General features: G+C 28.4%; 1 protein-coding gene across 1 annotated transcript; it reads right to left on the reverse strand.

Annotated features, from left to right (window-relative positions):
• Nucleotides 1-7,879: 7,879 nt before the first annotated feature.
• Nucleotides 7,880-13,554, reverse strand: LOC145191930 (serine/threonine-protein phosphatase PP1-gamma catalytic subunit B). The gene is made up of 7 exons (XM_090089036.1): nucleotides 13,299-13,554; nucleotides 12,250-12,381; nucleotides 11,326-11,556; nucleotides 10,464-10,568; nucleotides 10,167-10,238; nucleotides 9,411-9,697; nucleotides 7,880-8,581 (listed from the first exon to the last, which is right to left on the reverse strand). The coding sequence occupies exons 1-7, from the start codon at nucleotides 13,351-13,353 to the stop codon at nucleotides 8,429-8,431; spliced, it is 1,035 nt and encodes a 344-aa protein (XP_089945162.1). The 5' UTR covers nucleotides 13,354-13,554; the 3' UTR covers nucleotides 7,880-8,428.
• Nucleotides 13,555-14,555: the final 1,001 nt, after the last annotated feature.

Genomic DNA, 14,555 nt, shown 5'->3' on the forward strand with positions numbered 1-14,555 from the left:
CAGAGCAGTTAGCAAATGGTTGGAAAGATCTTAAGAAACTGAGACCTTTGGAGTTAAATTCACTTTTTATTTTGCATTAAGAGCTTTATTTACGGTTACCAGATACACGTACGTCTAAAGGAAGACATAGAAAAGCTAAATTAATGGGGAGGGGGAAAGGGAAGGCGAGCCTCCAACGCACAGTGACTCAAATTAAAGAAAAAACGGCAAAAATTATATAACAATCAAATTACCTATAAAATGAATAGTTATTGTTTTTTCTAACCTATTAAATGAATATTTACTGTTTATTGCCAAGAACTTAAATATGTGATTTTAAGTTATTTTTACGCGCAACAACCTGCAAAACGTGCGCGTTTCCAAAAAATACTCGCGTATGCAATTTTACACGCGCAAGAAGATTTTTTTTTTTTTTTAATTTTACTTGTCGAATCGAATAATAGTTTGCATAATATTTAGTTTATCTTTAAATCACTTTTTAACTCACTCCCACTTGTAATAATGCGTGATCACTCGGTATACTACCATCCAAATTTATGTCATTATTATTACCGCACCCCTCCCCTTTTGGTAAAAACAACGAATAAAATAGTTATCTTCAATAAAAAAGAAACTCAGTCATCAACAGAGTTTATAATAGAATGCTCTGAGCATTACTACTATAAATATTTTTTAAGTTTAATTTATAGAAAACTTAAAACTTAATTTTTTCAAATATATGTCATAAATTGTTACCCTCCTCTTTTGATAAAAACAATCATTGAAAGAATTATCTTCGATAAAAGAAAAACTCAGACATAAACAAAGAGTATATAATAGTAATGCTCTGAGCATTACTATTATAACTATTTTAAACTTTAATTCATAAAAAATTTAATTTTTGATGGCAAATTTAACTAAATTACAAAATTTTACAAAAAAACTATCACTGTTTAAGCAGAGAAAGAACTTCTATTGGGAGCAATTTTTTATTTTCACATTTATGGTTGGTGAATTGAATGCTCAATATTACTGGATCACTCCTTATCATAAGATAGTTAAATTGGTTTTTCAAAGCATTGATTCTTGAAATTTTGCATGAATGATTTAATCTTGCATTTCTAATCTCTTTGTTGAGAGCCTCTAGTGATTCTTCTGAATAAACTCTAATGGGAAGTTCTAATGCAATCGGCAATCTTTAAACCATGTTCTAAAAGTTTATGAACGCTTGGAGGAATAATATACTAATTGTATTGAGAGAGAATTTTATCTGTTGTATCATTACAATATTTTTGAAAAGAGCTTGGATCTAAATCATATCCTGAATAAACTGCTTTTAAAGTTGTTTTAAGTCTAGAAATGATGTCAACATCTACAACAGTTATATCAGAGAAGGTATTCGATTTTTCAAAGGCTCTTCTGGCAGTATTATCATCATTAGTGTTTCCAAAACCTTGTTTTGGCATGTCAACAATAAGACTTTGTTCTTCCCAATTTTTTTTTTTGGATAATTGCTTTTCTTTTTTTAACTTATTCTATCTGCTCAGAGGTTTTAGCATAAAATAATCTAATTTTCAATTTGTATCCAAGGTGAATAATGTACTAAAAGCATTTTATTTAACAGTGAAAGGATGAAAGGCCGAAAAAAAAGCTTCTTTATTGACAGGTTTAGATATAATCAATTTTAAAGCCATCCCAGAGACAAATATCACTAGAGATTTCATTAAAACTGAAATAGAGGAAAGTTTAAATACATTAAGATCTGCAGGTTTTAACATTCGAGCATTGATTGCAGACAACCATCCAACAAATGTCTCAGCGTATTCAAAATTTCTTAGCATTCATGGGTCAGACAAATAAATAATTATCTTGTGCTAACTCAAAAGACAATTTTCCATCGCGCATTGCAATCTCCCACCATCTCCCACCATCCTCGTTCATCCAAAGATCTTTTTAAATCTTCTGTAACAGAAGCCTGTGCTTCAAAAAAGCACTTGACGAACAATTTTTCATCGTATTCTGAATAATAAGAAAAAGAAAAACGAATAAATGGAAAGTTGATGGATTCTTTTTCTTTTATCTTTTAATTTTTTGTTTAAAGCTGTGCAACCACTGAACCTTCATCAAACCACTGATTCTACTTTGGTAAGATTAAAGAAAGCAAATTTACTAAAGAAAAAAAAATTATTGGAAATATAAATATTCGGAATTGTTTTATAATTTTATTTTATAAAGTTTTTGAATAAAAGCATAAAAGTTTATCGTGTGCTCTTAGAGATGAATGACCAATCAACGAATTTTTTTTAAAACACGATAATAAAAGTAAAAAGTGTAAACTGAGCTGGGATGTTTACGAGTTTTTTTAGATACTAATGTCGGTTTAAGCAAAGAGGTACATTGCGTTCTCTCATAAGACATCATTTCTTTCATCTTTGAACACATCAAAAAGTTCAGCAAATTGTGCAAGTATCCTGGGATGAAGGCCATGCTTGAGAAGACTGGTGATTCATGTGATTAACATAGTTATCATAGGCTTGTGGCTGCACATTTTTCGAGGAATTCATCATTATCTTTTCAGATCCCTACGAGATTCAATCTTATTATCATAACTTCTTGTGAAGAAAGAACATCAATTTTGTGCAGGCAACTGCATTCTGATGAAATAATTTCGTAGACAAAAAATTAATGCTCAAAAGTAGTAAAAAGGTATTTTAATTCGAAATTCCTCTAACTGGCAATTCTTGAGTGCTATCCTCGCACAACTTAATTATGGCGTGGATGATCAATTGAATTAAGCTCAAAGAATGTAAAGTAAAAGTACAAAATGAATCAGAGAGCAGTGAAACAAACTTAAAAAGTTTAGTTTTTAAGTTTGTTTCACTGCTCTCTGATTCAAAATTGTGAAAAATTTCATTCGAAGAACATGTTTGGCGCCATCTCAATAACATTAGAGAAATTTGCTCGAATGCAAGTGTAAAAGTTTTTTCCGTGGTTTGTTGCGCAAAATATAAAAAAGCTAGCGTTTGTAAATCGTCGAATTAAGCCGTTTTGAGACTGTTTTGTTATTTTTAATATTACTTCCATTCATGAAATTAACCTTAAAACTCGTTAGCACCAGCTATATCCTATACAGTTCGATGTGACTTGTTCATAGATCGACACTATTGATTTTCTAGATTTCTGTGCTGTTCCACATTTTTTAACATAAAATAATTACACTTCACCTGGCGCATCTAAAAAGCAAGAGAAATATGTATAAATTGGAGAGGTAAAAATTCTAGTAGCAACTTGTGTAAGCGAATAATATCACACTTAAAAAAAAAGTAGAATTCAAGATGACTGTGAGAAAACGCATGCAACCTTATTTTAGCAAAAAGATTTACGTTGTCTTTACCAAGTTGTCTACAAAACATTATGGCTCAAATGAAAAGGATAAAAAACAAAGGAACGCATCTGATAAAAAGTTGATTCTGATATAAATATTTACAAAGTTTTTTCGAAGTTTATTTTTCGAATTGGTAAACAATTCAAGCAACTGGCAACTTGGCAGCTGAAACTGATTTGTGCTTAGTTTGGATTGCTATTTATTCGAAAAATGCAAACTCTAATTGAAAATACGTATCCGTTTTTTAAGCTACTGCTACACTATCTTTCGTATACTTTTAAGTTATATTATTACAAAAATAAAGCCATTTATTAAATACTTCTTTTCTTATTTTATCATCAATTACAACATTTTTTGTTTGTTTTACTTTTGGCTGTAAAAGTTTTTGTTTCAATTATCTATATATATTTATTACCATTTATGAACAATTTATTTTTATTCCACACACTTAATACCACACTTAATACTAAAACGTAAAACATTAAAATCAAACCTTTAATACTGTTGGTACCAGTTGGTTCAAAATGGAGTTTGTAAAACTGGGTGGACAAAACAAGGGTTAGAACACCTATGGTTTACAAACTTTTGCCGAAGACTGGTAACAACAGGCCGCATGTACTAATAGTTTATGGCCATGATTCTCATAACTCTGTTGAACTCTGTTGTCGTTAGAAACGACATTGAAGCTATCGATGCCTGCATATTTTTCCCACTGATTGCAACTGTTAGGCTGTACTGTATTTTAAACTTTATACAATACTTATTGACAGTATTAAAGTCAACAAGTCAAATTTTTGTGGATTTTGTCAAGAAAGCTTGGGACCAAGCATTCACAGCTGCTAACATTGTATCTGGTATTTAAGCAGGTGATATTTGTCTATATATTCCATCTGCCATTATAAAAGTACAATTGAAAATTGTTGTATAATAGTTGCCATTGTAAAAGTACAATTGACAATGGTAATTTGATAAAATGGTAAATTGATAATGTTCGCCCATACCTTAACTTTTATGATGTCAAGTTAAAAGTATTTTTTCCATACTTCTTTTGAAGTTATGCAAGCTGCAAGTTGAATGATCAGAAGAAAAAAAATAGAGGAAAATTTGAAGCTGCGAAAATGAAAAAATATAAGCAGCAAGAGGCAAAAGAAATGAAATTAAGAAAGCAACAGGATATGGATTTGAAAAATTCATTTAAAAAGATTTATTTGTTAAAAAATTGTAATTCATATAATCAATTTATGTAAAGTTTTGATTTTTTTTTTAGCCCTTTTTTGTGTTAGTGAGACATTAAGTCCTTAATAAAAAAAAGTCCTCTCTCTGAACCAGTTCAACCAGTCCATACGTCCTCTCTCTCTCTGTGTACAACCAGTACAACCAGTTCATAAAAAGAACCAACCAAAGATCATAAAAAGAGGATTTTTTTTTAGATTTTTAATCAATATTTGCCATCTAAACAATAAAAAAGTCTAGACAATATTTTAATGAAATTATATTAATAATTACGATCTCTTTTTGAGAAAGGTGTTCAGTGCTGTTAAATTTTTCGACGCTTTCTTCATAAAAACAAAAGTGGTCTTGTGTTTGTTCTATTCTTTCAATCGACAACAAATATTTTTTTTCTAACGAATTTGTCATTTACAACGAAAATTATGAAGCTCATTAAGTGCCCCTTCGTTTTAAAGAGGTTTCGGATGTTTTTCGTACGCGACTTTTTAAATGCGTAAATATTTGTAATTGAAAGGTTAGAAAACAGATGTCTTACGAAAAAACAAAAAGCACTTTCTGGAATTTTTTTCTTTCTCTCGCGCTTCTTGCTAAGTAGAGAGGTTTCTTTATGAATAATTAAATTAACGAAAAATTCTACGAAACAAGATTTTTTAAAAAATATTTACTCCTCATGTTTATGCAATGATAATGAATAACTCTAATGTCGGCACCACTGATCTCTATAATAACTGGATAGCGCAACTCCGAGCAAAACTTCTTATTTTTTGACGCCAAAATTGCCATATTGGAAAGCCCCAAAAATTTTAATCCCGTAAGCTTTAAGTTCTGTTTTTCGGCTTATCGCTTTATCGCTTTATCACACATATCAGATTTCATTGTTCTGGGGCTTTCCAATATGGCGATTTTGGCGTGAATTTTGATATTAGAGATGCGCTATCCAGTTATTATAGAGATCAGTGGTCGGCACCGATATAAAGTTCATAAACTTTATGCAACAAAATGGTTGGTTATATCCAAACCATAATTTTGATTGGTTGATGTTGATTCACTGAGAATGGTCTGTTAAGCATTGATTTGATTAAATAATACTAACCGGATATGATAAAACATTATTTTTTTTAGTTTTTTCTAATCAAAATAATTTAATTCTTTGCTAAATTATATGGCTAAGAAATTACTTTATTACTTATAAGCTAAACAGACTTTAACTTTCTCAATTTCTTTTATTTGTTTACTTTGTTTTATCTCCGTCATTTTCTTAAATGAATGAAAATTTAATTTTTCTGTGGGTTAAAGATACAATTTTTGCTTATTGAGCTTCTACAACAACATTCTGCATTTTTCTGCATATTATACAACAATATTCTGCATATTATACAACAATGTTCTGCATATTTTTCGAGCTTGGTAGCTCTAAGATTGTGCAGAACATCTTTTTGTTCTGACATTTTTGTTCCATTCTAAAATTTCCTTGTTCTGTTCTTCAGTTTTTATCGTTCTGATCTTTTCTCTCTCTGACTTCGTTCCACTCCGATATTTACTATTCAAGCATCTTTCCAAATGTAAGGTAGTTTAAAACTTGATAAATTTAACTGAGTAAAATTTTCCGCGAAAGACTCATCAAGTTGTTTTGCTGAAAAAGCAGACCAAAGAAATTACTATTTTAAGAAACAACCCAGGGTTAATGCGTCAGAAAAAATTTACCATCTAATGTGCTGCACAAAATTTTAGTAGCCCTCATAAAATTTAAGCAAAAGTTTATTTGCGGTTAACAGTTCTAACTGAGAACTAAGAACTGAGAACAACTGAGAACTAATGCAGTTCATTATATGTGACGTAGTTTACATAAACTTAATTCAGTCACTTTTTCTTTCTAATATTACGAGATATTGTGGTCGTGTTCCCTGGATAAAAAGTTGAAAATTAAATTTTGACCAAAATTTTTTTTTTTTAATGGATAAAAAGACTTGACAAATAGAAAAACGAATTCAAATCAGTAGTTTGTATAGTACTTTATAATCCGTTAACTTTATTTCAATAACTTTTTGTGTAAATGAATCAACAAAATTATATTAGTATATTATTAGGATTGCAAAACTTTTATTAAGATGTGAAGTATTGCAACGACGGAAAGCTGCCCACAAAATGTAATTTTAACAAAAAATATTACCAAAGTTTTTGATTTTATTTTTCAGTTTTTAGAATTAAAAACAAACATTTTTACATTCTGCTCCTTTGATTTGTATGCTCAAACATAACAAGTACCGTTTGGGCTTAGTATCTTTATATTTAAGTAACCGACTTGAATAGCTCGACAACAACAGGCTATTAAGCTGTAAGTTTACAGATAGCAATAAAACTCTTCTATAAAACTTCAGGCTTTTTTCCCACCAAAAAATGACCGGTATTATTTGGTTGATGATCAGCTTTTATAACCATCGAAAAATTTTATGAGAAGTGAGGTATTATGCTCTACAGGGAATGATACTGGCCTGTGAAGTTCTTTCAAGTTGAGTCGTTTCAACAAGTTCAATTACATTAATTACAAATATTAAAAGTTCCCGATTGGTTGAAAGTAAAATTGTGCAGTTTAAAAGAAATGCAAAGATGTTCTGAGATTCAAATCTTCGGCTGACATAGATGTTGAAACGAAGTTTACGCAGATCTCTCGAATAAAGAATGAGATAAAGGCGCTCTTTCTTTCAAGTGACGCATTTTGTATAACGATTGAAAATCTAGCAACTGCGTTATTCATTGAGAGTTCATTCATAGAAACTTTACAAGTTCATCAATGGATTTTTCTATCGATTTTTTAAGTTGAAGAAAAGTTTTTTTTTTTAGATTAAATATTAAAAAATTAAAATAGATTTAAAATAAGAACACAAAACTCAGAAGGGATATCTATAATAAACCAACGAAAAAGTACGATCGACAATTTTTTAGATGCAGAAAGGAAAAAAATCGTTTTGCGATTGGAAAATCATAAGATTGCAAAGACAATCAGGAGATAGCTATACAGATAAATGTGTAACATTGGTAAAAAAAAAACAAAAAAAAAAACCTCTTTTTTTTTCAACCACTATTAATTTTTGTTCAAATCATGATCAGATGTAAGAGTTTTTCCAATTGTACTCTAAATTGGCAACAATTTTTTTCTAATTTTTTTTCAGTGAAAACGAAAAGAATGTTATAAAGTTTTGTAACAGTACTTACCCCCGTATTGAAGAACTTTTTGAGAACTCAAAAGATTATTCTCGTTTAAAAACCGCACACAAGAAAAGAATGCAAATTGTACCCGGTTTATTCAAATAATGTTATAATACAATCTTTTTGAATAAAGGTGGGTTTACATACAATTAAAAAATAAACACAATACGAACTGTTACAAAAACTAAAATTTTTGACAATAAGTATAGAGATGGTTTGCATGCTTTCGGGATACCAAATTTAAAATTTTTACAATCCCTAATTAAAAAACACCCATATGTAAATAATACACAAAAAGAAAGTCCACTTTAAATAACTCACTATATAATTGCGAATATTAATTTTTTTTTAATAAGAACCTCGAGTTCATCTCTTTAAATTTTTAACAGGTGTTCTTTGAAAAATTTGTGACTGTTTTTGAAAGTTAAAAAAGACATTTAATGACGTTTGTGTATGATATAATTACATGATACATTCTTCGTTTATTTTTATTGGAGAATCGGGGAAATTTTAATATTACGTTCGTGAACCGACAGTTTCTAATGCAAGCGGGGAAAATGCCACAAACTCCTATGTATATATACATATATATACAAACAAGTATATACATACACATAATAATAAGGTCTATTTATCAACTTTCTTGGGTTTTCCTTTCGGAGTGTTTCCTGCTCCAGTACCAGCAGCAGCAGTTGCAGCACCACCACGTGGTGGAGTTATTGGCCGACCAGCACCAAAACTACCATATGGAAATTTTTTTTTATCTGCAGGCTTTAAAATCTAAACAAGAAATAAAGTTTTTTTTAATGCTTCATTTGTATTTAAATGCGACTGGCGCAAACATTTTAAGTAAATAGGTTTTTTTTTTCTTATTTGACGAAACAGCTTGTTTTGAGTTTATAAAACTATTCCTCAAAGTTTTAGCGTTGCAAATTTCAAACTTTCAAACTGTCTTCTCAACCAAAATTTATGAATAGTTCATTCAGAAGTGGCCATGTATTAAATGTCCATAGCAAAATAGTGAAGTAGAGAGATTTTCATCTTATAACTATTTTGTCATAAGGGATAGTGTAAAATTACAAAGCTTACAAAGTGAAAAGTTTTTAAACTTTTACATTGATTTATAAGTGAAATATCAGGTTCAAAAAGTAATTGGGAATTATTCACAATTAGTCACAACCAAGCAACCTTAAAGTTAATATGATTGTCCTCACAATCAAGAAATACGCCAGGAAATAGCAAGTATCATACATAATAACATACAAAGTATGCTTTAGTTATAGTTCAGTAACTTGTTTGAAAATATTTTTTAAAAATGTCAACATTGGATGTGTAAAAAATAAAAATCTCAAGCTTTTTATGTGGATTAAATTTTCATAACTATGCAAAAACATTTTTAAGCCGGTTTTTATTTTTAAAATGTTAGTTACGTCTTTTTTTTAGTCAAGACATAAAGAAAAAAGCATTTTTACCTACCACTTTTAGAATAAAGTTTATTTTAAAAGCTCAAAATATAAAGCCATTTTTAAAATAATGTTTTTAAAACACCATAGTAATTTAAAGAGATAGCTGCTCTAAAGTTAAAAAATATCTTAATATAAAACCATACCTGGAATGAACACATAAGAGTTTCATCAACACTCATCATTGAGCCAGCATTGTCAAACTCGCCACAATAATTTGGAGCAGAAAACAATGTTACTAACTGTCTTTTTGCATAAAATTCATAGCCATCTTCAACTACTTGGTGAGCTCGACAAATCAAATCAAAATCATGCTTATGAAGAAACTTGGCAACAACATCTGGCCCAAATGTGTATGACACTCCCCTATCATTTTCGCCCCAACCAGTCACTTCCTTGTCAGGATCAGACCACAAAAGATCGCATAGTAAACCTAATATTACAAATAATGATTATTGCACCAATCGACAAGTGATAAGTCATTAAGTTATTTCTTTATTGATTATTCTAGCTAAAGTTTTATTCTTTCAATTAAGTTTATTTTTATAAATAAAACATAACAAAAAAATAAAAGACCAGACATTCAAATAACAAATTTATATATATATATATATATATATATATATATATATATATATATATATATATATATATATATATATATATATATATATATATATATATAAACTATGTAAAAAACAAATAAATTTAAAAATATAAATAATACAAATAAATACAAATAAGAACAATCAATTTCTAAAATAAAAATAAGATTTATAGCAATAGAGATTACAAATTTTTAAGTTATAACTTTTAATCACACATTCAGAATGAAATAAAATTAAAAGAGTAATAAAGCAGTGATAGATTGTACAGCATAATAAAACATTAGAGCCACATACCTTGGTCTGGTACATCAGTAGGCCGCATGATTCGGCGAATCTGCTCCATTGATTGAAGATCAGGAGATAAACCTAAAATAAATAGAGGCATGAATTTCATTTACAATTTTTAGAAAGGTACTTAAAACATGCTAGGCATACAGAATCTAAAAATTGATAACTAAAAAATCTATAACTGAAAAAATTTCAGTTTTCAAATAACTTATCAAGTACCTGATATTCTTACTTTCAGAATTGTTTTCTCCCCCCCCCCCCACCTTCCCTAAAAAAAACAGTTGTTTCAACAAATTTACATACCACCATGACAACAGAAAATTTTTTCATCCAAAATGGCAGCAACAGGTAAGCAATTGAAACAATCTGTAAAAGTTTTCCATAACTTGATGTTATACCTTCTCTTGCCTGTATACAAAAAAAAAAAAGTCATTTCACAAAAATCTCTTTCATTAAATGTTTGCTGCTTTTATATAAATTACAAATTTTGGTTATTAACTGATAATGAAGTCAGTATTGAGAGAATTTTATGAAATTTCAAGAAATTAATTATTAATTAAAATAGTATGTGGAAGGCAAAAAAAAATTAAATATTAAATACACCAATTAAAAAAACTTTAATTATTATGAAGCAAAAGTTTTACAAAAGTTTCTTTGCTAAAACATTTTCACGGGTAAATGAAATTCAATTATTAAATTTAAAACTAATTTATTCAATTAAGTTAATTAAACTTTAACTATAATGCTTAAAACATGTAGTATATTTTTAGTTTATATTTATAAGTATTAATATCCTAATATCAAAAAATTGGAAAATGTTGTTTTATTTAAATTTAAAACTTTAATTTATTTAAGAAATGGAACTGATGTAAAAATATTCTAATTTATTTGATAAGTATTATAAATTAGCATCAGTTTACATTTATTAGTATAAATATTAATTAGTATTAGCTTTTAGACTAATTATAATTAACTACAAATTGGTTTGTTAAAGAAACAAAATTTTTTTCTTAAAAATTAATTCCTTATAAAAAGAACTGTTCTACTTTTTTTCACATGAAAATTAAAAACTTAACTCCAATTACTTTTATTTCTGATCAAACCATAAAATTTTAACACAAAAATTGGAATTTTAAAGAATGTTAATAGTAACGAGAACACTTACATTCATCATAAAAACCATAAATCCTATTGATGCTTGCACATTCATGGTTTCCACGCAACAGAAAGAAATTTTCAGGGTACTTAATTTTGTAAGCTAGCAGCAAACATATTGTTTCTAAAGACTGTTTACCTCTGTCAACATAGTCTCCAAGAAAGAGATAATTTGATTCTGGTGGAAAACCCCCGTACTCAAACAATCTCAACAGATCATAATACTGACCATGAATATCACCTTAAAAAATGAAACCAATAATTCAAACAGGGGGTAATTATAAATTATTTAGTAACTCACAAAAAAAATTGCACAGCATTTTTTCTATTGAAATGGAAACCTCAGTTTTACTAAATATTTAATGATTATAAAAGTTCATAAGGGCTTTTTAGAATTTCTTTAAACTCTAAATTTCTTATTGCAAGTAGACATTACCAAAATATAGTACGACCAAATTAAAATATTTAAATTTAAAAAAATGCAATTAATTTATGCAATAAAAAATTGCCAATGGAAAACTGTCACAAACTGAATAAAACTTGAAATATCTTCTCTTAGATAAAATTAATTTATCTATATGGTATGCTAGATCAGGTAATAAAGGTTTGACATAAAACACAGAGAATCTCATTTAAAAACGTGTTTAATTGCTATTATCAAAAAGTTTATATTTTAAAATAATTCATAGCTTAACAGAAATTTTAAAATAAGTTAACAAGTTTATATTGACACTTTAGATATAAGAATTTAAAAAGTGCCACTATGAATTATAAGTGTCTGTGGTTATATAAAAGCAAACATGGAAGAAAAAAAAGTACATAGAAAAAGTACAAAAATATAAAACCATTCAAAAATATATTATTGATCTAAAAGATTACAAATTTAGAGGTAATATTAAGCAAAATGTCATAAATTAAGTTTATGAAGTCTTACCACAAATCTTTAGTGGAGCTTCTAACTCAAGTAATATTGGCTGGCTTAAAAAGATTTCACGAGATTTCAGACAGAGTCCTCTAATTTCTGATTCTGTCAGCTGAACAGTTTTTCCTGGTCGAGAGCCACGGACTGAAAAAAAAGTTTTAAAGAGTTTATATTTACACCAGTCAACTAAAAAAGAATTTTTTGAGGCATAATAAATAATTCTAAAAATCCTTTTATAAAGAGCTGCAATTATAAGGCTCAATTTAAAATATTTCAACATTTAAAAAGCCTACTTTTTCATAAAATAACTGGTTTATTTGAAATAACATCAAAACTTACCTCTACAAATAACACTTTACATGATAGAAGCAACTTGATTTGTTTTAAATACTTGATCAATATCTTATGCAATCAACAAAAATTGTAAAATCTCTGCCACTAGGGTAATTAGTTTGAATAATTATATCATGACAGTTTATGAAGTACATGACCATGCTTTAAGTTAAGTACACAAATGTGTACATGAAAGTTTTTTACATGAAAACAGGAATTTTACAGGATTTATGAGTCATGTTAGTAAAGAAAACAGACCACCATAAAAAATGATAACAATGCCAGGCATGTAAATTATAAAAAGCTATTTTAAAATAACTTCTATATATAAAATGTAAATAAAAATAAAATTTTATTTTTTTAAATTATCCTAGTCATTATTTATACCACTTTAAACTAAGTAAAAAAATACTAAATAGTCCCTTTATTTCATATTACACACTAAGCACTTCCTTAAACACACGCACACATATAGATATGTAGATAGAATATGGGCTTATATTTGACATAATATTGGTTTTAAAATATAAAATTAAAACTGCTCTGGCAATACGGGATTTCTGCCTTCAAACTTAAATTTGAGAAAAAAAACTATTTTTTTAACATTGGCGAACAAGAAGACTAATGAAGCAGGTAGGCATAAACCTTTATTACAATAAATGTCAAATAGTCGTTCAAATGTCGCACGGAGAAAAAAATATAAAAACTTAGTAGGTATATATAATCACCTTCTAAAAGTTGTGCTATAACATTATCGACGTTGAATTTCTCAACCTCCGTCATAATAAAAGCCACAAGTAGCAGCTAAGTATACTTTGTGTAATAAGATTTACAACACTTTGCAAATCGTTACAGCACAAAAGGATCTCTGTCGCCAACGCTCAAGATGGCGAGTTATGCACACACATTCAAGACGTTCATTAATACAAAAAAAAAATTACTAAATCTGCGGCCGGATTTTCTACAACCCGACCACTTATTTTTTACTATTATGTTTATTTTATGATTTGTGACAAAACTATGACCGAGAGGCGGAGCGTATGAAGTTTTTTTTTTTTTTTTTTTTTTTCGTAAAAGAATAAGTCTAATTGATTCAATTAGGATTTATTAAATATGATACCAATCTAAAGTTGCGAATTAACAAATGAATTTTGTGTGAATAAAAAAGTTTGGGAAGAAATTTGAGAGGTAGACGATAATCATCATATTTTACCATCTTTTAGCTTTTCTTTACTTTAATTGGATAACCACGTGGTAATTTTAGTAATCCTTTAGTTTCGAATTATTTTTACAGAAGATTTTGAGTGAATTTTTAACGTTTGCGTTCGAGGTTCGAGTAAGCAGTAGAGTAAGCCTCGATTAGCCCACAATTTCAGTCAAAATAGATATCAAACTTTTAAAAAATATCCTTTAAATTATCAAAAAATAGCAATGAATCATTTTTCATACATGCAACACATTTTTTGAAGTTGTTATCAGGACTGAGGGGACTCCCCATTAATTTCAACAAATAATGTTAAAAATAATTCGTGTGCTTTAATTTGGTTGATAAAATAACAAAAATCTTGTGCTGAACGTTTAAAAAAAAACAAAAAAATATTCGGATTTGAAGTGATATATCGAAGCACTAATTTTAATCTTAAATAAAGTTAATCTAATTTGAAAATTGTTTAATTCTTAAAATTTTTATTAAATCTGTCTAAGGATCGTGGGAGACATTATTTGCCCTAAAATACTTGGTGCATTAAAATTAAGATGTCGAAGAAGAATAAGTGTTAACATCTATCTCTTTTTCATGAGGCTTTCTCGTTTACATGAAATTTCCTTTGTTAAAACAAAATTTAAATCAAAATTTTATGTATCGGTATAATTTGCAGATTTTATTTCGGTTATAATTGGCAGAATATAAATTGTATACTTGTGTAACTTAAAGGACTTCTAAATATAACAGACGACAATAATCTCTCAATAGGGGGTCACTGCGT

This window comes from Hydra viridissima, unplaced genomic scaffold (genome assembly GCF_058129835.1).
Source record: "Hydra viridissima isolate aposymbiotic clone 2 unplaced genomic scaffold, HvirCarnegie_v1 scaffold_1, whole genome shotgun sequence".
In the NCBI taxonomy this organism is placed as follows: Eukaryota; Metazoa; Cnidaria; class Hydrozoa; order Anthoathecata; family Hydridae; genus Hydra; species Hydra viridissima.